We start from the raw sequence: 18,588 nt of genomic DNA, 5'->3' as shown, positions 1-18,588 counted from the left end.
ATTTTTATCCTCAAATTGTAGACAACTTTGACTACAAGTTGTTACCAACTTTCTGAGAAAATTGAAGGCAACTTATGGAAATACCAGTTTTTGCAGCCAACTTGGAGGCAGGTAGTGGCAGTAGATTGTCGCCAACTTGCTGCCAACTTGATCATTAGGGATTATCTGTAACATCCGGAATCTGTTAAAGGAAAATCTTGATATTTTGGATCTGAATTACCAGGATCTGGATCATCAATACATCAGCGTCATCGGAATCTGGTGTAATAGGCATCTGCTAAGGCTCTGTATCATCAATAATAAGGACGTCAGGGTCAGCCGGTAACATGTACATTCGGATCTCTCATATTGCCCCCGCAGTAGCGCCACCTTGGCGCGAAATTTCATAATTTAAATTTAATAATTTAATTAAAATTCATTTGTCTCAATAATATTATCAATTAGACTAAAAAATTCACACGAAATTTCTTATTTTCATCAATTTCAAACAAAAAACAAAACCTGGCATAATAAAAGGCGCCTGGAGAACTAGCACAGAATAATTAAATTTAAAAAATTCAAATTTACCCGCCAATTTCTAGAATCTGCTGTCGGTACAAATTTTCTATTAATAAATAACTAAATAATAAATATTAATTAAATTACTAATTTACTTTATAATCGTTAGTTAAACTTAATTACTGTATGTATTTATTTATATCAGAATACAAAATGTAATATGTAATTTCAAAATTTAAAATGGCCGCGGCGTTACGACATGACGCCAGCACTCGCGCCAACAATTCAATTTTAACATTTCTCGTACGTAAATAATTTTAAAAAACTCAATTTAAATAAACAATAAAATATTTATAAATATTTTTGTTTGCTCCAGGTGGTGGGTAGTGCGCAATTGTGCGAAAAAGTATCTCAGTCACTCCATCAATCAGCGCGGGAACAAAACACTCGCATAACCGTCCACCAAAGTGAGTCAATAACCCAAATTTTGCAGCACAAAATATCATTAGCCACCGATTTTATTATTTTTATAATTAACGGCGAAGCCAGTCACACTGTACTCGAGGTAATTATCATTTTATTTCATCTCAATTGTCATCAGTTGAGTAAATGAAATTCATAACCTCAACAGCCATCAGTCAGTCAGTCAGTAAACAATAAAATAATTTATTTATTTCACCAGGTAGAGGCGAATTTAAATATCATTGACAAACATTTTATAATAACTGGTACAGTTTTAATTGTTTATTGTAACGGTCCAACCCTGTATTCAAATGTAATCCATCATAGATCATGTCGACTTGCTGACAAATATTGTCTGCGTAGAATTTTATGTGTCAACATCAACGTAAGTTCATTTAAATCCATCATCAAGTAAAATAATTTTTTAAATAATATATTGGTTATTTATTTACTTAGAATCCAGCGAATTGTCTGCTGTTGGGTCACCGCGTCCTAAATTTATCAAAGGGAATCTTAAATCTGAGCTCCGGACATCCGAACATTGATTTCTCATTGAAAATCGCTGACTAAGTGAGTAAATTTTTTGGTAAAATGAAAAAATCACGAGCACCGGCGTACGCATCGAGCCATGAGGAAAGCGAAAATGACAGTGACCAGACAGAGTGCAGCATTGGAAGCAACTCGACCGCTGGAACTCATCGCAGCGATACTCCGAACGGAGCTAAGCCGCGACGTAAAGGTCGCCGTCGTAGTAAAACCACAAAGAACAAGCCTATTAATGATAAACCGCTGTACAAATACTGCTGCAGTGTGAAAGAAGACCATGGGCAGCCTCTGTTTGGAGTCCAGTTCAATCACCATCTGAAAGAGGGCGAGCCGATGATCTTTGCGTCAGTTGGCAGCAACCGGGTGAGTATTTACGAGTGTCCTGAAGGCGCAAATATGAGACTGCTCCAGTGCTACGCGGATCCGGATAGTGAAGAAAATTTTTATACATGCGCGTGGACGTATGATGACGCGGGAAAGCCTTTGCTCGCGGTAGCGGGATCACGGGGAGTAATTAGAGTTATCAGTCCGGTAACAATGACCTGCGTTAAACACTACATAGGTCACGGACACGCGATCAATGAGTTGAAGATCCACCCGCGGGATCCGAATGTTCTGTTGTCGGCATCTAAAGATCATGCACTGAGACTCTGGAACATAAAGACTGACGTCTGTATCGCGATCTTCGGTGGAGTTGAAGGCCATCGGGACGAAGTTCTCAGTGCGGACTTTGACATGAAAGGCACGAGAATTATTTCCTGCGGAATGGACCACGCGCTGAAACTCTGGTCGCTCGAGAAACCGGACATGAAGGAAGCAATAAAACAGTCTTACTTCTGCAACCCCGCTCGCAATAGTCGGCCCTTTGACTCCATACTCCAGCATTTTCCCGACTTCACAACTCGGGACGTCCACCGGAACTACGTCGACTGCGTCAAGTGGTACGGGGACTTTATACTCAGCAAGAGCTGCGAGAACTGCATCGTCTGTTGGAAACCCGGTCGACTCGAAGACTCCCAGCTGCGTAACAATGAAACCAGCGCTACGGTGATGCATCGTTTTGAGTTCAAAGAGTGCGATATCTGGTTCATTCGCTTCTCAATGGATTTCTGGCAGCGCACGATAGCTCTAGGCAATCAGGTGGGCCGGACCTACGTCTGGGACTTGGATGTCGACGAACCTGGACAAGCCAGATGCTGTTCTCTCCAGCATCCGAGATGTACTGCGCCTATCAGACAGACTAGTTTGAGTCGCGATGGCTCTGTTTTGCTCTGCGTCTGTGACGATGCTACTGTCTGGCGATGGAATCGTGATCATTAGTTATAAATATTATTATTATTATTATTATTATTGAACTGTTTATTTATATTATTGGTTTTGATGAATTATTGGTCAGTCCAAATGTACATTAATGCTTGTAAATTAATTAACGATTTAAAGTTAAGAGTTTAAGTGAGAGCCGCAAGAGCTGCACCGAATGCTGCATCTCCAGAGTGTCCTAATTCTAAGGGTAATTTATACCAATTTATAACTTCTTTTTGTAACACTGGATTACGTACTAATCCAGATCCATTTCCTACGATACGTTTTATACCTTTTTCTTTCAATAAGTCCTGTGACATCATACTGAAAATAAATATTCTTTATATTTTAATTGCCACTAGAAATTAACATTTATTTTACTATTATTTAAAATTCCCGCTAAAGTATTAGAGTTACGACAAAAATGCATCAGACCAATATTTTAGGAAATTTAATTCTCTGAAAAAAAGTCCTTATAAATTTTCACATAAATCGAATATTTTACGAGCTAGAGATTTTTTAAATCAACATTTAAATTTTGCTAGGAGTATTTTTGTCTCCTGTCATTTATAAAATAAAATTACAGCAGAACAATTAAAGATATGGCTAAAATGATAAGGACCTTTTTTGTAGGAAATTTAATTCTCTATAAAAAAGGTATCTATGAATTTTTATGTAACTCTGATATTTAAGACGCTAGATACTTTTTAAGTTTTTATTAGGTAATAAAATATCAATTGTCAATAGTAATTAAATAAATTTATATATATTTACTTACTTATGAAGATTATGAATAACTCCAGAGCAAAGTGAACGGAAAACACTTCCTAGATTAAGAGTATCCAATGTTATTCCAGTGACACTCGCCGTTTTATCTGGAGCGTAACGTTCTCCTAAAAGAAGTGGCTCTATTTCCATTGTACTTATGGCCGAGTCTTCTTGACCCAACGCTATTAATTTATCCCAAACTTTTGCTGTAATTTTTCAATAGTCAATCTAATAATCACTGGGCTCTCTGACTAATTAAGTAATCAACTGACGAACAAACTTACACTGAGGGACAGAAAATCCTAGATCCATTGCCCATTGCTGTAAAGTTTTAACAAAAGTTGCGAGTGTATTCCCGCCGTTTAATGAAGCAGCGACTGCTAAATATTTGTCATTGAAGTATGGAAAGTATTCGATGCTACCTGGAATTAATTAACTGATTAATTAATTAGTTATTTAATTAAAGATGACTAAGGATCGAGGATTTCTACCTGATTCAGTAAAATCTTTCGGATTGAATGAAGGGTGGACGTATGTAAGCTGGGCAGATGTTGATATATTTAATACTGCTTCGTCAGTTTGCTTTAGCAGTGCAAGGACTGAGCATTGAAGATCACCGAGAGCTACACCTAGAATTTTAATTATTAATTATAAATAATTAATTTTAGAAAATTTGAATACCAGATATTTTTTCAAACTTTGAATGAAAATTCTGGCCAAAGTACTAGAGATACAGCAAAAATGATAAGAACATTTTTTGTAGGAAATTTCATTCTCTACAAAAAAGGTCCTTATCAATTTTCTGATAAGTCCAGTATTTTAAGAGCTAGAGGCTTTTAAAACTATCATTGAAATTTTATCAAATTTATCCCTCCGTTTTTACTGAACTTTAATTTAAAATTCTGTCCAAACCATCAAAAATATGATATAAACATAAGAGTAAATTTTTTTAGGAAATTTAATTCCCTACAAAAATGATCTCTGTCACTTTTACCGTAACTTCAATAATTGAGTAGATAATCGACAATTACCAATAGGAACACCAGCGGGAATTCCAAACCAAGGGTAGATTAATTTCCCAGCAACTTGTCCAGGTTTTAAAATCCTCTTGGGTAATAATCTAACTGGAAAATTATCACTGGCCATTAGCTCCGTCTCCCATTGGGCTTCTTCAGTCAAAAAATATCCCCAGCTAGCGGCATTCTGTGTACTCATAACAATCTCATCGCTTCCAGTCAATAAATTTACCAGCAAATCTTGCACGGTCCCGCACCTGTCGTACTTCAGCAACTTTTCTGGTCTAAAATAAAATAAATATCGCCATAATTTAATTCAAATCAATGAAATTATACGTAGGAATGAGAAAGTTGTGCAGGGAAAAGGTAAAATAATAAAAATAAAAATTTTTTATTTACTTGTTACGAGCAAACCAGAATAAAGTGGCACATCCGAAGCCCGTATGCACTGGCAAATGGCTTTTAGATTGCGGTAAAGTGTTCAAAAAATTTTTATCACATCGTCCGTCTTGCCATGTATACAAATGCGATACACTCTGACGATCTATCTCTAGTTTGAAAGTTCCATCCTCTTTTTCAGGTGATCCGGTTGTTTTCCATAATGCAACTCCATGCATTTGCCCACATATTCCAATACTTTTTACCTACACAACATCAAAATATATATACATACATATATTAGTGCTCCAAAAAATTTTTTATTTTTCAAGTCTTATAGTCTTAAAAAAAAATTAACTCGCGCCTTTAACAATCTTTACTTACGAAACTAAAGGAGTTACGAAAAAATATACTAAAACTTTTTTATAGAAAATTTAATTTCCTACAAAATCATTCCTATACATTTTCATCGTATCTCCAGTAGTTTGATCCTAATTTCATTTTTTCAAAATTTTAACACCCGATATTCTTTCAAAAATTCATTGTTGTCTTTAAAAATTCCTAGCTCCCAAACTAAAGGCTTTACGTAAAAATCGACAGAGACCTTTTTTATACAGAATTAAATTCCCTACAAATTTATCCCAGTACATTTTTGCCGTATCTCCCACATTTAAGCCATAATTTGACTTACAAGCAAAAACACAAATCTCCTAAAATTCACCGAAAAAATTCACTTCATTTTTTTAAATCCCTGTAATAAAAAAATGATTTCCAGCAGCTGAATATACTCAGCCGCTTAGCAAACAAATAAAAAAAGTACTAATACCTGTCTCAATAAATCTTTGGGTAATCTGGACACACAATTATGTACAGCCGACAATATTTTTGGCACATCCTGCTTATTACCTTCGATTCCTAGATCACTTGGCACATTTGCCTGGGTTTCTTTCGACTGATTAGCGACTATCTGTTTTGTTTCCGGAGATAATATTATAACTTTAACAGAAGTCGTTCCTAAGTCGATTCCCAGTACCAATTTACTCGACCGCGGCATCGCGAGTATCCCGTGTCAGCTCGTACTTAATTATCAATCAATCCGCGACTCAGTACGCGGCAGAAGTAAAATTTTTTTACAACTATACTACAGTCCAACAAAATAAATTGAATGGACAAAGTGCAATACTATGCAGCTCAGCACAACCCACGTTAACGTCTAGTCCACTCGTCTCGTTATCGTTGCCGTTGAATCGCTAATGCTAATGAGTCTTATTATTCTATTGACTGTAATGTAGAGAATTACCAATGAGTAATGCTTAAATATACAGCAAATACTCAATAAAGTAAATTAGTAGTGGGAATTAAAAATTTTTGGTCATTGTAACACAGTTTCAAGACACAGCTTTACGAATTTAAATTTAAATTCAATTTATCTATCAATTGAATCATTTAAATTGGCAACTGAATTACAAAAATATAAATTAGTTTCATTTGAAAACTAAATATATAAGAAGGTATGTATTTATGTGAGTGTATGTATGAAATGTATGTATATATTTATGTTCTAGATCTTTAAAATTAAGTAAAACTAAACCGCGGAATGATGGAGACTCTGCAACTCAGAATAGACTACTGGTACAACACGGGATTTATTGAAGAAAGGAATTGAACGGAGTAGTGGGTACATATTTTAGCTACTCTTTTATTTAGAATATGGCTTTTATCGGATGCAATATAGAGATAAAATTCACTCAAGTACTCTTCTCATGTTGTGTATATATATTATGTGTGTATACGTAACATCAAACTATTCTTCGTAACTGTCTCGCTCCATTTATCGAAGCACAATGAGAATATAAAAGACTGTTTACTATATGTGTCATCAAATATGTTATATAACATGTGCTCTATAGATATAATATACACGAATATAGTAATTTTTGTAAAAAAAATATTTATGTTGTGAGTTTATTTAGCAAAAATTTTAGATAATGACAATCTCTTGGTTGTTTTATTTTCTCTGCTTAATCTATACCACATTTTTTTATTTGAAACGATAACGCAGAAATGTCATAACTGACATTTTTTTATTTTTAAAAATTAAGGAATTTTTTTTTTTAATGAAGTTTTTTTTTTAGTCTTCGTTTTGGTGACAAAGCGATGACGGGAAGAACTGACGTTTGACCCTAATTCGTTTGAATCTGAGGGAAATTTATACTGGAACTGAAATTTTACTCAAAATTTATACTCTGATAGGTAAATTTTTTTTTCGAAAATTTGCTGTTTAGTTTTTTCGATCAAGTTAACGTCAAGTTCTGCTTCCAAGTTTTTACTGTAATATGAGTAGAATATGACCTACAAGTTGACGCAAATCTACAGCTGTAATATAAATGCAAATTAAATCAAAAAGTTGCTTTGAAATTGCAGAGAAGACTTGAAGATCAGTTGTTTCCAGTCTTCAAAAGTTAATCACAAAAAGTTGCAAAAAAGAACATGAAGAAAAATTTTATTTCCAAACTGACTACAAGTTATCGTCAGCTACTTGCATCTTTATCTTTTTGCAGTCAACTTGACATCTTATTTAAATTGTAGATTTCTGTAAACTTGCTATCAAAATACCTGTCAGAAAACTGAAGAACTGTCAAAAATTACGATCGGACACAAATTTTTGAAAATCCAAAATTTTTAGCCCTTGTAAAATTCCAGAAAACTCCATTTGAAGTTTCCGCGGTTTTTAAATTTAAATTTAAGTCAACTCCTGGCCAATCTGCTGTCAAAAAAACTGAATCTGAATCTTCTGGAAAAAAAAAACCCCGACCTAAGATGGAATTCCCATTTTACTGAGCGTCGAAACTGTCACATTTTCAAATTTATTTACCCGCCATCGATAGAACTCTCCTTCTTTTAATTCGCGCTATATCATGACGCAAAATAAATATATAATATATTTATCTAAAATATCTTTCGAGTTAAATCCTGCAGTATCCAGACTCAGAGCAGTACCACAAAATATATAAAATAATAATAATAAACCCAAATATATCGACCTATAGCAGTTGAGTAAAAATAAAAATACTCGATAAAGTAACGTGACGAAAGTTTATTAAATAATTACTATAATAACAAGACAATGAATACGCATTAGATAAATATAAATACATACATACAGTCAACGGACTTTCGCCACGTAATCCCTTACTACTCCTCAAGTCATCATCGTACTTACGTTTAATTTATATCTATATATTTATATCCGTGTATCTGAAAAGGCCTCGCATTTTCGACAAGTATCGCATACGTGTTGTTTCTATCAGAGATCACTATCAGTTTTATTCTTCACTTTATATACACATATATATAAATATATACATATACTTGCCGTACTCCATACTCCAAACAAGTGGCTGTGACGAAACTAAATATTAACAAAAAAAAAAATGTTGCCCAGTGTTGCGTAATTTAAAAATTAATACCGTTAATAATTTTCACAAGACTGGTGATTGTAATTTGTAATTCATATTATTATTATTGTTATTATCATTATAATTTTAAACTGTAACTATTTAGTGTAAACCAGTGAGTCAAAGTAGTCAAATGTCAACACACGTCAGATTATATTTTTATTTATCAGATAAATGATTAAAAATACAAATAATAATAATAGTTATTATAATTATTATTTGTCACAAGAGGAAATAACGACGTAAACAAAGAATTTAATAATAATAATAATAATAACGACAATAATAATAATAATAAATTATTATACGTCAGTACTTTTGCATCTCATCGACCATTTGACCTCGACTTAAATACACGTAAGTTTTTTTCAGTCTTCTCAATAATAATAAAATTTGAATTTTAGTAATTGAATTGACAATTTGAATTTGAATTTTTTTTTTAATGACGAGTGGGAAATTTTAATTTAATTTTTTTACCAAAATAAAGTAGACATTATTTTATTTTATTTTATTTTAAATTATGTGCAGTTACGCCAATTAAAATGAGTACCGTAGAAGAACGTCCAGGACCATCACATCCGTCAGACTCGGCCACCAAAGACAAGGAAAAAGATGACAGAATGTTTGAATGCAATATTTGTTTAGATACTGCCAAAGACGCTGTCGTCAGTATGTGCGGACATTTATTTTGGTAAGTTATTTTTAAAAAGAGTCATGATAATAAATAACTTTGAGAAACGATTCAAAAATTAATCAGAAAATTTTAATATTTTATAACCAAACTCTTAATTTTTAAATAAAATTTTTCTGCCCCTCACTTCTGAGATAAAATGAGGGAGAGAAAAATTTTCATTTCTGACGTCGGACAAAAAAATAAAGATTTAATCCATCAGTTTTTAATCTCGTTTCGTACGTAAATATAAAATATATACATTTATAAATCTTGGAAACAAAGTCTGGTATTGACTTTGAAGTTTAGATTTATTTCTGGCAATGAATTTTCAAAATAAGTATTTATTTACTGATTAATAAAAGTCTCAGCTTTTGAATGTCACTTGAGGAATTAATTTTGTGAATTCCTTTGAATTGTATTTTATATACTAGATAATCTAGATAATAGAGTAGACTTATTTTAAAATAATAATTCTAAGTAATAATTATTAAACAGTTGGCCTTGTCTTCACCAATGGCTGGAAACGAGACCTACGAGACAAGTTTGTCCAGTATGCAAGGCTGCCATCAGCAAAGAAAAAGTTATTCCACTGTACGGGCGAGGTGCCTCGAAACAAGAGGATCCAAGGTAAACTACTGCTTAATTTTCACTTTTACATCATGCCTAAAATATTTGTTGGTTTATTTAAATCTCTGGTTATTTTTAGTGTAATTATTGTCATTTTTTTTTTAATTTAGGAATAACGTCCCGCCAAGACCAGTGGGCCAAAGATCTGAACCGGAAGGAAGCTCGGGATTCTCAGGACTCGGGTTCGCTGACGGGGGTTTCCATATGTCCTTCGGTATAGGCGGATACCCGTTTGGTTTCTTCATGTCGACGTTTAACTTCGGTGACAACCGACCTAATGCTGGTAAATTCTTATCATTTTTCTGCTTTATCTCGACTTATCGTAGATTAAATTAATTTGAAGGACTTACTGATAGTGATTTTTCAAAATGGATTAAAACAAATAGTTGTAATGTTTTTTTGATAACTGATATGGTAATTACACTGTAATTAACTTTGATATATTCTAATGATACCTTTAATTATGGAAGTTTATGAAGGTTTTTTAATCAGAGCGTAAAATGGTTTTTTTATAGAATTGAATACTAGTTTTTTTTATCGCTGTTCGGTTCAGTGAAATTTGAATTTTGAAATATTAAGTTTAGAAGATATGACGGCCTTGAAAGGAATTTAGACCCGCGGCACTACAGTTGTTACAGTACGGAGTAAAAAAAAACAGTTTTGTAGTCAGTAAAGATACTGGTGGGCATGGACCAGAATCAATAAAATTCACCAATAAAAAACGCCGGCAATTAACTAAAAAACGTGATCTGGTGTTTTTTATCTGAGCGACTGAAAAAAAAAATGAAAGTTACCAGTAAATTTAAATGTCTGGTTCATGTGATTGAGAGTTTAGTTCTGAAAAAAAAAATGAGCGAATTTAATTTGCTCGAGTTGTTAAATAATCGCGTGTACCAGTTTTAAAAATATAGTATTGAGAAATACACGATTAAAATTATTACCAGACCTCATATTAAATGACTGCTCGGCTCCAAACGTCTATAACTTTTTAAATTTTCCCAATAATTAAATTTTTTTCGCGCACTTATTTTAAAAAGATTACGCCGCTTAAAAAAAAAACAAATAAATGAATTGGTTCCGTTGAATGAGAATACCCCAAAAAATAATGAAAAATCACCTAGACATATTTATTTAAATAAACAAATAAAACAAATTTCAGTCGGAAAATTATGACACCTTACTGGGGTTCAACATGCAAACATATCGTAGTTCAAAAAATTTATGGAAAGCGTGTGTTGAACATCACACATTCTTTAGACTTCACAATCCGAAAATGCGACCACGTCGTTTCCCACTGATCCTCAGCAGCCGTTTTACTTATTCAGGCCGCACTGAGTTCCAAATAGTCGATGATGAAAAACACCTGCTCGCGTTGAAAAAACATTTATTCAGTCTTCATCATATTATTAAAACAAATAACTAATATATATAAACATTTATTTTTCAGCACCTCGAGGAACTCCACAGCACGACGAAGACGTCTTCATATCAAAATTATTTTTATGGCTGGCATTGATCTTCATAACATGGCTACTGATAGCCTAACCGCCATTGAACTCAACGATAATTTAAAACTCAATGCAGAAACAATTAATGCGCTAGACCAAATCCTCTAGTGTAACCTCCCGTATCAAAATCAAATGAAATATTTTTTTACTCTTTCGTTTTAAATTGACCATCAGCTGGGACAGTTGATTAAAAAATTAAAATCCGTTACATGTAGAAAGAACTATTATTTAAATCTTGCGTTGAGCTTCGTTAAATACATTGTGTATATATTTAATATATTTACTGTGGACATATTCATATACGTATTGCATATATATCATAGACGTTAAGTTTAATTGCTAATTTATACGTTTACATTTAATAATTAAAATAATAATGATAATATATAATATATAATTTAAAATTATTCGGAAAAAGCTGAGGGGCAACCAGGCATTTGTCTATCCATTGTAAACTTTCTTTTTCACTTGTGGGTAAAGAGTTTATAGATTTTATTTAATTATTATCATAAGCACATTGTAATAAAAAGGCATTTAGAATCGTGCATTTATTTTTAACCCTTACATTTTATCTTTCGTTTAATGAATACAAGTAAAATATTTTTTTATTAATTATCAAATTTTTTAAATTTCATCTCGTGCGTTTACTTTGCGCTTGAACCCTTTTGTAACGAGCAGATCATTGCATTCGTCTCTGGTTAACTTTGATAGTTCAAGTCGTTCTATTTCCTGTAATTAATATTCTGATTATATATATGTATATTAATTTAAATTTATGACGTAATATTAGTAATCTAAAAAACTACTAGCTGACTTTTGTACAGATACATTTTTTAAATTTAAAACGGGGCCGTGAAAAATTCAAATTTTCCCGGGTCAAATTCCAAAGTTCATGACTGTGCTTTGATTAAAAAAATTTAATGATCCTGAAGTTTGACAATTATCAATTTTCGGATTTTCTTTTAACAAATCAATTTAAAAAAAAAATAAAAAGACGCACATACAGAAAATTTAAAAAATTACTTGTGCAATTTTTTAAAATATTTTTTTTTTTTTATAAGTTATCATTTTTAAAAAAATAAAAAAATTATTAGACGTCAAATAACTTCAGTACCATTAAATTTATCTGTAATTATTTATGAGTGTGAATGTAACTGACAAGTGGGAATTTTTGAGTAAATAAATGAAATGTAAATAAATTAAAAATTAAAAATACGTATTTAGATCAATGAAAAATTAGTACGCGCATTTTTATGAGTGTGAATGTTACAGACATCAGACAAATTTAAAATTACAAATAAATGGAGTAAATAATTTAAAAAATAATATTTCAAAAAAATGGACTTATTAATTTCAAAATTTTTCAGATGTGCATTTTTTAAAAATTTCATGTTACTAATTATTTACTCTATTTATTAATAATTTTAAATTTGTCTTATGTCTGCCACATTCACACTCATGCATTTTTATGATACTGAAGTTAGCCGACGTCTAATAATTTTTGGATTTTTTTTAAAAACGATTGAAAAAAAAAATATTTTAGCAAATTGCACCTATAGTTTTTATGATTTTCTAAATGTGTATATTTCTATTTATTTTTTTTTTTATCATGCATTTTTTTAAATTTGATCATTTTAATGAATTAATTTAAAATTTTTGAATTGTCTGACGTCTGCTAAATTCACACTCATAATTATTTAAAATTATACTTATATAAAATTTGTATTTCTGCGTTTAAAAGCTAGCGGCATTTATTACAAGTAATTTTAATTTCAAATATTCAAAAATTTTCATATACGCACTAGATCGTTGTCATAGAGAACCAACTCGGGTTTGGCCCCGGCGATATGTTTAAACTCGACGTTGTTACTGATAATTACATTAAGTAAAAATATACATATATATAAATCATAAAATTTATTTAATTTCAACACTAAAAGGATACTAGTCCGGAAGGTCCTGGAAAATAAATTTCTTAACGTCAGGCAAGCGGTTCAATGAGCAGCCCGAGCAACTCTGTAATAAATATAAAATATACATATATATTGTTATTGTAATTGTTATATATATCAATAATTACCAAAATAAATAATTTCTAATAATTTACCTCTACGACAGCTCGTGTGTAAGCAGCAGCGTAGTTTGTATTAAACGTCAGACAAACGGATAAAATTAAAATAAACGATATCTTTTTATTCATCATGATTTATTTATTTGCTGATCAGTTTTTAATTAAAAACGTACTAATAATTTAGTCAAGAGAAAAGTTAGAGGTTGGAATTTTATTGCTACAGTGTCTGCTTCTGCTGACCTTCGGATCAATAATTTATATAGCAGAGATTGTTTGTAGTTTTGATAAAACTTCCAGCAGTGACCTTGACAACTTAACTGACTGCTCTCGTTACTTTTCAAATTTCCGGAGTAAAAATATTATTTACATTTTATTTTTATTCTTTACATTTATTACTTATGGTAAAATCCTACGCTAATATTTACAAAAATTTTTAAATAAATTTACAGCCCGAATCTCCCAGTTTTACGACAGGACGATGGAGTACCAGGTTCGGCCATCCCAGGAGTCGATATTTCCTGTCTGCGTATGGAAGCCTGCTCGCGCTGCTGCTGTTCCTGAGCACGTGCTTTCATTTCTTCCTCTGCCTGCTTCATCTGTTCTTCCATCGCATTCAGGTGCTGGATATTCTGCTTTCGTTTCGCGCGTCCGCTGGCGGCGGTTTCCTTTACACTGAAGAACATGGGACCCAGTTCTGCGAGCCAGTGCCCGTCAACGGCAGTGACGCACTGCATGTACTCGCGAGCAGTCATCACCAGCTCGTGGTAGACGACGTAGTCGGGAGTGAATCCCATGCCGAAGAGCGCAGATGTTGGGTGGAGGTGACACGGCATCCCGGTACGCAGGTTTATGTATTCCCCGATACCTTTGAGTCGGGCTGCTTGGTGGAAGTAAGCAGAGCAGATGCACTTGCGCACGATATCCCAGTCGGTTCCGCAGCTCACTAGCTCCAGTTTCTGTTGCTTTAGAATTTCTTCGAGCTGCAGACGAACCTCGCGGACTTTTCTCATTGCCTTTGCGTGGATGAAGTGCTCAGTGCACCAGCTACTGGAGTACCCGTTGGACTTCCACTGGTTGTAGACATTGAGGAAGGTCAGATGATCGGACTCAGGCACTTGGAACTTTTCGCGAGCCGAGTCTGAGTCTTCCTCGCGGCCTTTCGGACGGTAGAAGATCGAGGGTACGGAGAGCATGGATACGATTATCAGAATCTCGGAGGTGCAGCCTAATTGGGAGGCGACAATTAACATCTGACATTGAGGAGGATCGAGTGGGAACTCGGCCATCTGTCTTCCTAGAGGAGTGAGACGCCCGGTGTTGTCCAGAGCGCCGAGAATCCAAAGCTGGTACAGAGAGTTCAGGATATTATCCTGCGGCGGTGGGTCCATGAAGTGAAACGCCAGCAAATCTTGGACTCCGAGTGACTTGAGCAGCAAGACCGTGTTGGCTAAATTGGTCCGCTGGATCTCCGGGACTCCAGTTAGAAGCAGCTCGTCGAGGTACTGCTTCCTTGTGTACAATCTGTAGCATATACCTGGACCAGTACGACCAGCTCTTCCCGCTCTCTGGTCCGCGTTTGCTCTAGACACTGGATAGACCTGGAGCGCGTCCATACCTATTCTCGGATTGTAAACTTTGAGCTTGCAGTAGCCCGAGTCTACAACGAAGACAATACCATCAACAGTAAGAGAAGTCTCGGCAATATTGGTCGCGACGACGCACTTGCGTAGCCCGTCCTCGGACTTCTGGAATATTTTAGCCTGCAAATCTGAAGGCAGTTGTGAATAAATCGGCAGAATAAGTAGCTCTGGCGCAGACTCTATCTCATCTAATCTTTCTTTCAGAACCTGGCAGGTCACCTCGATGTCCTCTTGACCCGGCATGAACACCAGAATGTCTCCACTCTTTGGCTGCAAGTGGATCTGCAGCACCTGCTTTACCGCAGCGTCCACATAGTCCTCCACCGCATTCTTCGCGTACATATGCTCGACAGGAAAAGTTCTCCCGGGGATCATGAACGTCGCCGCGTTTCCAAAGAACGCAGAGAACTTACTCGAGTCCATAGTGGCCGAGGTGACGATCAGCTTTAAGTCGCACCGCTGAGCGATGATGTCTCTCAGCAGTCCAAAGAGTACGTCAGTCGACAGCGACCGCTCGTGAGCTTCGTCCATGATAACAGCACTGTACTTATCAAGATCTCCATCTCTTAAACTTTCTCGGAGCAAAATACCGTCAGTCATATACTTGATGACGGTGTCCTTGGACGTGCAGTCTTCGAACCGAATGGCATATCCAACTTTGTCCCCCAAATTGGAGGCCATTTCATCGGAAACTCTCTTGGCAACGGACATGGCAGCGACTCGCCGAGGCTGCGTGCATCCAATCATTCCATTCTTACAGTAGCCTTCTTCGTACAGATACTGGGTCAACTGGGTCGTCTTACCGCTACCAGTCTCTCCAACGATAATCACCACACTATTTTCTCTTATTACATTGAGCAACTCCTGTCTGACAGCAAACACTGGAAGACTTCTCCGTTGGTTCATTATTTCATTGCGTCTTTTAGTTCCCGAAGTATCGCTGCCCAAATGCTTGGCGTACTTTTGTCCCGCTTTGTAGTCAACCTCCTGCCCGGGCTTCTCCCGGTCCTCAGTCCGATGATCTTTCACTCCCATGATGTTACCCAGGCGAGTACCTCCAAGTTCCACGTGTCTCTTTTGGTTCTTGCGCCTGTCGTTCTGTTCACGGTAGTGGTGGACAGTCGCTGATCCTTTTCGCGCAGTCAGAGCCATGTCGCTGTTGGGATCTCGCACAGGAATCACCGGCTCTGGCTGCTTAGTGAACACAATTCTGCCGTCCAAAAAAGGCGGGACGACGTGATGCACCAGCACGTGGACTCGCGCTTCTCCTTCTTCGTCGAGATCCTCCTGAGTCAGTACGGTAGCGACTCCAGCCGTGACCATACGATTAACTGCCCACTTGTTGTCATCTTTGTTGGTCTGCTTCTGCTGAGCTGACATCCGCTTCTGAGGCTTTGCCTGGAGCTCCATTTCTTTTTTCTTCACGTACTCCTCGGGTATATTTGAAAACTGACGGCTTCCCTCGTCATCAGAGCCGTACCACTCGCGATCCAGCTGCTGCTCATCCTCCCAGTACTCAGTGTCCTCGATTCCTGGTTTCGGTGTCGCTCCCGACGATTTCCTGTCTTTATTCCAAGAATTATATTTATATGAAGGCGTAAATTCACTTCTCACGCTGTGCTCCCGCTGAGACCCGTAGAGTTTCGGTGTCGGATGATCCCAACTTGATTTCTTCAGAACCTCATCATCGTCCTCGTCCCAGGAACTCTTGGAAGTCGGGTCCTAGTGAATAAAATCCATTAGTACTTTCTATTAAACAAAACATTTAAACTAAACTACTTGGCGCTAAAAACTTACCTTAGTTTTGAACTGCGGAGTTCTGGGTTCATCTCGGAATCTAATAGATTCCTGTCGATGGCTATCGCGCCGATCACTTCTCCGATCATAATCTCGGTCCCGGTCTCGATCCCGGTTTCTCCGTCGATCTCTATCATCTCTGTCGTCATCTCGTCTCCTAGAATTGTAACCGTCGTGTCTCTGCCTCTTCAAACGTCTCTCCAGTCTTTCTTTGGCTTCTCTGTCAACTCCTCCCGTGTGAGTCGGAGTTTCGTCTTGCGGCGCGCGGTATTTACGTTTGTCGTGTTCCTTTTTCGAGCTGCGCTTAGAAGAACTCGAACTCTCTGGCTCTTCTTCGTTGCGTTTCTTATCAGCTAATTTATCCAGACCAAGAATCGAAGGCATCAAAGGTTTTTTGAATGTATGATCAGAAGGTTTTTTCTTCATTATTATCAAGCCGCCGACTTGATCATTCCCATCAGTTCCTTTTAATTCATAAATTCCTGGGTCTTCCATAATTACTTCTAACAATAACAATAATTATTCTTATTATTTTAAATTTGATTCAAAACGTTTCACGACGTCAACATGACAGGTTATGTACAAATATTTTTTTTAATTAAATAAATTTAATTTGCACTTATTTTATTTTTTTAATTTATTTGATTGATAATTAAAATATTTTTTCACTTAATATATAAATTTTTTTTAGTAAAAAACTATTCTTTATATATTTATTACACTTTATATTATTACATACAATTCATATTCTTATTTACTGTTTTAGATCTCGACCACCTGGCGGCAACTTTGAAAACGATGACGCGAATGGCGGGAAATTTCAAAATATCATGAACTTGATTGATTGAATCCGAAAATTGTTAGTCTGTTCACTTTAGAATCGTTTTTATTTAAAATTATTTAGAAATTTGAAAAATTGCCACTTGTCAATTACATTCGCACATAAATTTGAATGCAAGTAAAAACTATACTTTACTAATATGTAAATTAAATTTGTCTTTTCTCAAAAAAATACTCTGGCTTACCTGAGAGTGAAGTAGCAGAGACGAATTTAAAATTATTAATAGAGTAAATAATTAATCAAATAAAATTTAAAAAGCCCGCGAATTTGAAAAATTTAAAAATTAATTAATAAGTGCATTTATTACAAATATTTGTGAATTATTTCCTCTATTTATAATTTTAGATTTGTCGTCTTACATTCACACTCGTCTTACGCACCTTCTCCAGTAGCAAGATGGCGCCACTTTCAAACTTAAAAATCTTCCTTACCAACCCGCGATGGCTACCGCGGTTTCAAGCGTTCACAGATTTTGTATGATGTGATCGCTGTATATTTCGTATACATGATTTTTGTTTTTTAATTTTACATACTCCAACTCGCGTTCTCTATAAATACAAAACCATTTGAATAAACCCATAAATTTAAAAAATTAAATCACCCAGACAATAAAACCAGTGTTTAAATTTTTTATAATTCAAAAATTAAAAACTTAAAAATCCACAAATAATTTAATAAGTGAGGATGTGAGAATGAATAACTGACAGCATTTAATTAGCATAGTGGTTGGCGTTTATTCTCATTACATTGGATTACCTAAAAAAAAATAATCATAAAACTTTTTTACTCTCATTGTCTCCACATGGCTTACAAGTGAAAGTTTCTACTGTCAGTCTTCATAAACTCCATATTCCATATACTTATATTTTATTTAAACATATATATATTTATTAATTAAATTTATATATTTAAAATTAATCAGTATAAAAATGTCATATTTTACAATAATTAAAAAATATATATAAATATTTTATTTTTAAATGCCGGGTTAAATATTTAATGA

The 18,588-nt window shown here is 34.8% G+C and overlaps 6 protein-coding genes across 6 annotated transcripts; 3 read left to right on the top strand and 3 right to left on the bottom strand.

Moving 5' to 3' along the window:
• Positions 1-672: 672 nt before the first annotated feature.
• On the top strand, positions 673-1,557 carry LOC130665832 (uncharacterized). Its single transcript, XM_057466441.1, has 4 exons — positions 673-801; positions 875-1,063; positions 1,181-1,345; positions 1,417-1,557. The coding sequence occupies exons 1-4, from the start codon at positions 739-741 to the stop codon at positions 1,528-1,530; spliced, it is 531 nt and encodes a 176-aa protein (XP_057322424.1). The 5' UTR covers positions 673-738; the 3' UTR covers positions 1,531-1,557.
• On the top strand, positions 1,552-3,160 carry LOC130665830 (polycomb protein eed-B). Its single transcript, XM_057466439.1, has one exon. It carries the CDS (start codon positions 1,552-1,554, stop codon positions 2,824-2,826), a length of 1,275 nt encoding a protein of 424 aa, XP_057322422.1. The 3' UTR covers positions 2,827-3,160.
• LOC130665829 (sedoheptulokinase-like) lies at positions 2,834-6,877 on the bottom strand. Its single transcript, XM_057466437.1, has 8 exons — positions 6,562-6,877; positions 5,797-6,251; positions 4,992-5,236; positions 4,608-4,876; positions 4,068-4,205; positions 3,861-3,998; positions 3,587-3,782; positions 2,834-3,132 (listed from the first exon to the last, which is right to left on the bottom strand). The coding sequence occupies exons 2-8, from the start codon at positions 6,022-6,024 to the stop codon at positions 2,955-2,957; spliced, it is 1,392 nt and encodes a 463-aa protein (XP_057322420.1). The 5' UTR covers positions 6,025-6,251; positions 6,562-6,877; the 3' UTR covers positions 2,834-2,954.
• Positions 6,878-8,002: 1,125 nt separating this feature from the next.
• On the top strand, positions 8,003-11,776 carry LOC130665831 (E3 ubiquitin-protein ligase RNF185-like). Its single transcript, XM_057466440.1, has 5 exons — positions 8,003-8,785; positions 8,957-9,119; positions 9,597-9,728; positions 9,839-10,011; positions 11,176-11,776. Exons 2-5 carry the CDS (start codon positions 8,971-8,973, stop codon positions 11,271-11,273), a joined length of 552 nt encoding a protein of 183 aa, XP_057322423.1. The 5' UTR covers positions 8,003-8,785; positions 8,957-8,970; the 3' UTR covers positions 11,274-11,776.
• A 47-nt stretch (positions 11,777-11,823) lies between these two features.
• LOC130665833 (selenoprotein M-like) lies at positions 11,824-13,485 on the bottom strand. The gene is made up of 4 exons (XM_057466442.1): positions 13,344-13,485; positions 13,182-13,252; positions 13,039-13,105; positions 11,824-11,965 (listed from the first exon to the last, which is right to left on the bottom strand). Exons 1-4 carry the CDS (start codon positions 13,437-13,439, stop codon positions 11,861-11,863), a joined length of 339 nt encoding a protein of 112 aa, XP_057322425.1. The 5' UTR covers positions 13,440-13,485; the 3' UTR covers positions 11,824-11,860.
• On the bottom strand, positions 13,426-17,507 carry LOC130665828 (pre-mRNA-splicing factor ATP-dependent RNA helicase PRP16). The gene is made up of 2 exons (XM_057466436.1): positions 16,745-17,507; positions 13,426-16,669 (listed from the first exon to the last, which is right to left on the bottom strand). The coding sequence occupies exons 1-2, from the start codon at positions 17,237-17,239 to the stop codon at positions 13,751-13,753; spliced, it is 3,414 nt and encodes a 1,137-aa protein (XP_057322419.1). The 5' UTR covers positions 17,240-17,507; the 3' UTR covers positions 13,426-13,750.
• Positions 17,508-18,588: the final 1,081 nt, after the last annotated feature.

Source organism: Microplitis mediator, chromosome 3 (genome assembly GCF_029852145.1).
Source record: "Microplitis mediator isolate UGA2020A chromosome 3, iyMicMedi2.1, whole genome shotgun sequence".
Taxonomy (NCBI): Eukaryota; Metazoa; Arthropoda; class Insecta; order Hymenoptera; family Braconidae; genus Microplitis; species Microplitis mediator.
The sequence above is the reverse complement of the archived record's forward strand: the minus strand, read 5'-3'. Positions and strand labels throughout refer to the sequence as shown.

Bases quoted from the DNA above. Each gene is read 5' to 3' on its own strand.
- LOC130665832 (XM_057466441.1), top strand. From the start codon at position 739: ATGGCCGCGGCGTTACGACATGACGCCAGCACTCGCGCCAACAATTCA. The intron at 802-874 runs GTACGTAAATAA...TGTTTGCTCCAG, and splicing joins ATTCAATTTTAACATTTCTC to GTGGTGGGTAGTGCGCAATT. The intron at 1,346-1,416 runs GTAAGTTCATTT...TTATTTACTTAG, and splicing joins TTTTATGTGTCAACATCAAC to AATCCAGCGAATTGTCTGCT.
- LOC130665830 (XM_057466439.1), top strand. From the start codon at position 1,552: ATGAAAAAATCACGAGCACCGGCGTACGCATCGAGCCATGAGGAAAGC.
- LOC130665829 (XM_057466437.1), bottom strand. From the start codon at position 6,024: ATGCCGCGGTCGAGTAAATTGGTACTGGGAATCGACTTAGGAACGACT. The intron at 5,237-5,796 runs GTATTAGTACTT...GATGTTGTGTAG, and splicing joins CCAAAGATTTATTGAGACAG to GTAAAAAGTATTGGAATATG. The intron at 3,783-3,860 runs GTAAGTTTGTTC...GAAAAATTACAG, and splicing joins AGGATTTTCTGTCCCTCAGT to CAAAAGTTTGGGATAAATTA.
- LOC130665831 (XM_057466440.1), top strand. From the start codon at position 8,971: ATGAGTACCGTAGAAGAACGTCCAGGACCATCACATCCGTCAGACTCG. The intron at 9,729-9,838 runs GTAAACTACTGC...TTTTTAATTTAG, and splicing joins TCGAAACAAGAGGATCCAAG to GAATAACGTCCCGCCAAGAC. The intron at 10,012-11,175 runs GTAAATTCTTAT...TTTATTTTTCAG, and splicing joins TGACAACCGACCTAATGCTG to CACCTCGAGGAACTCCACAG.
- LOC130665833 (XM_057466442.1), bottom strand. From the start codon at position 13,439: ATGATGAATAAAAAGATATCGTTTATTTTAATTTTATCCGTTTGTCTG. The intron at 13,253-13,343 runs GTAAATTATTAG...TATTTATTACAG, and splicing joins ACACACGAGCTGTCGTAGAG to AGTTGCTCGGGCTGCTCATT. The intron at 13,106-13,181 runs GTATCCTTTTAG...TGTAATTATCAG, and splicing joins TTCCAGGACCTTCCGGACTA to TAACAACGTCGAGTTTAAAC.
- LOC130665828 (XM_057466436.1), bottom strand. From the start codon at position 17,239: ATGGAAGACCCAGGAATTTATGAATTAAAAGGAACTGATGGGAATGAT. The intron at 16,670-16,744 runs GTAAGTTTTTAG...TTTATTCACTAG, and splicing joins CTCCGCAGTTCAAAACTAAG to GACCCGACTTCCAAGAGTTC.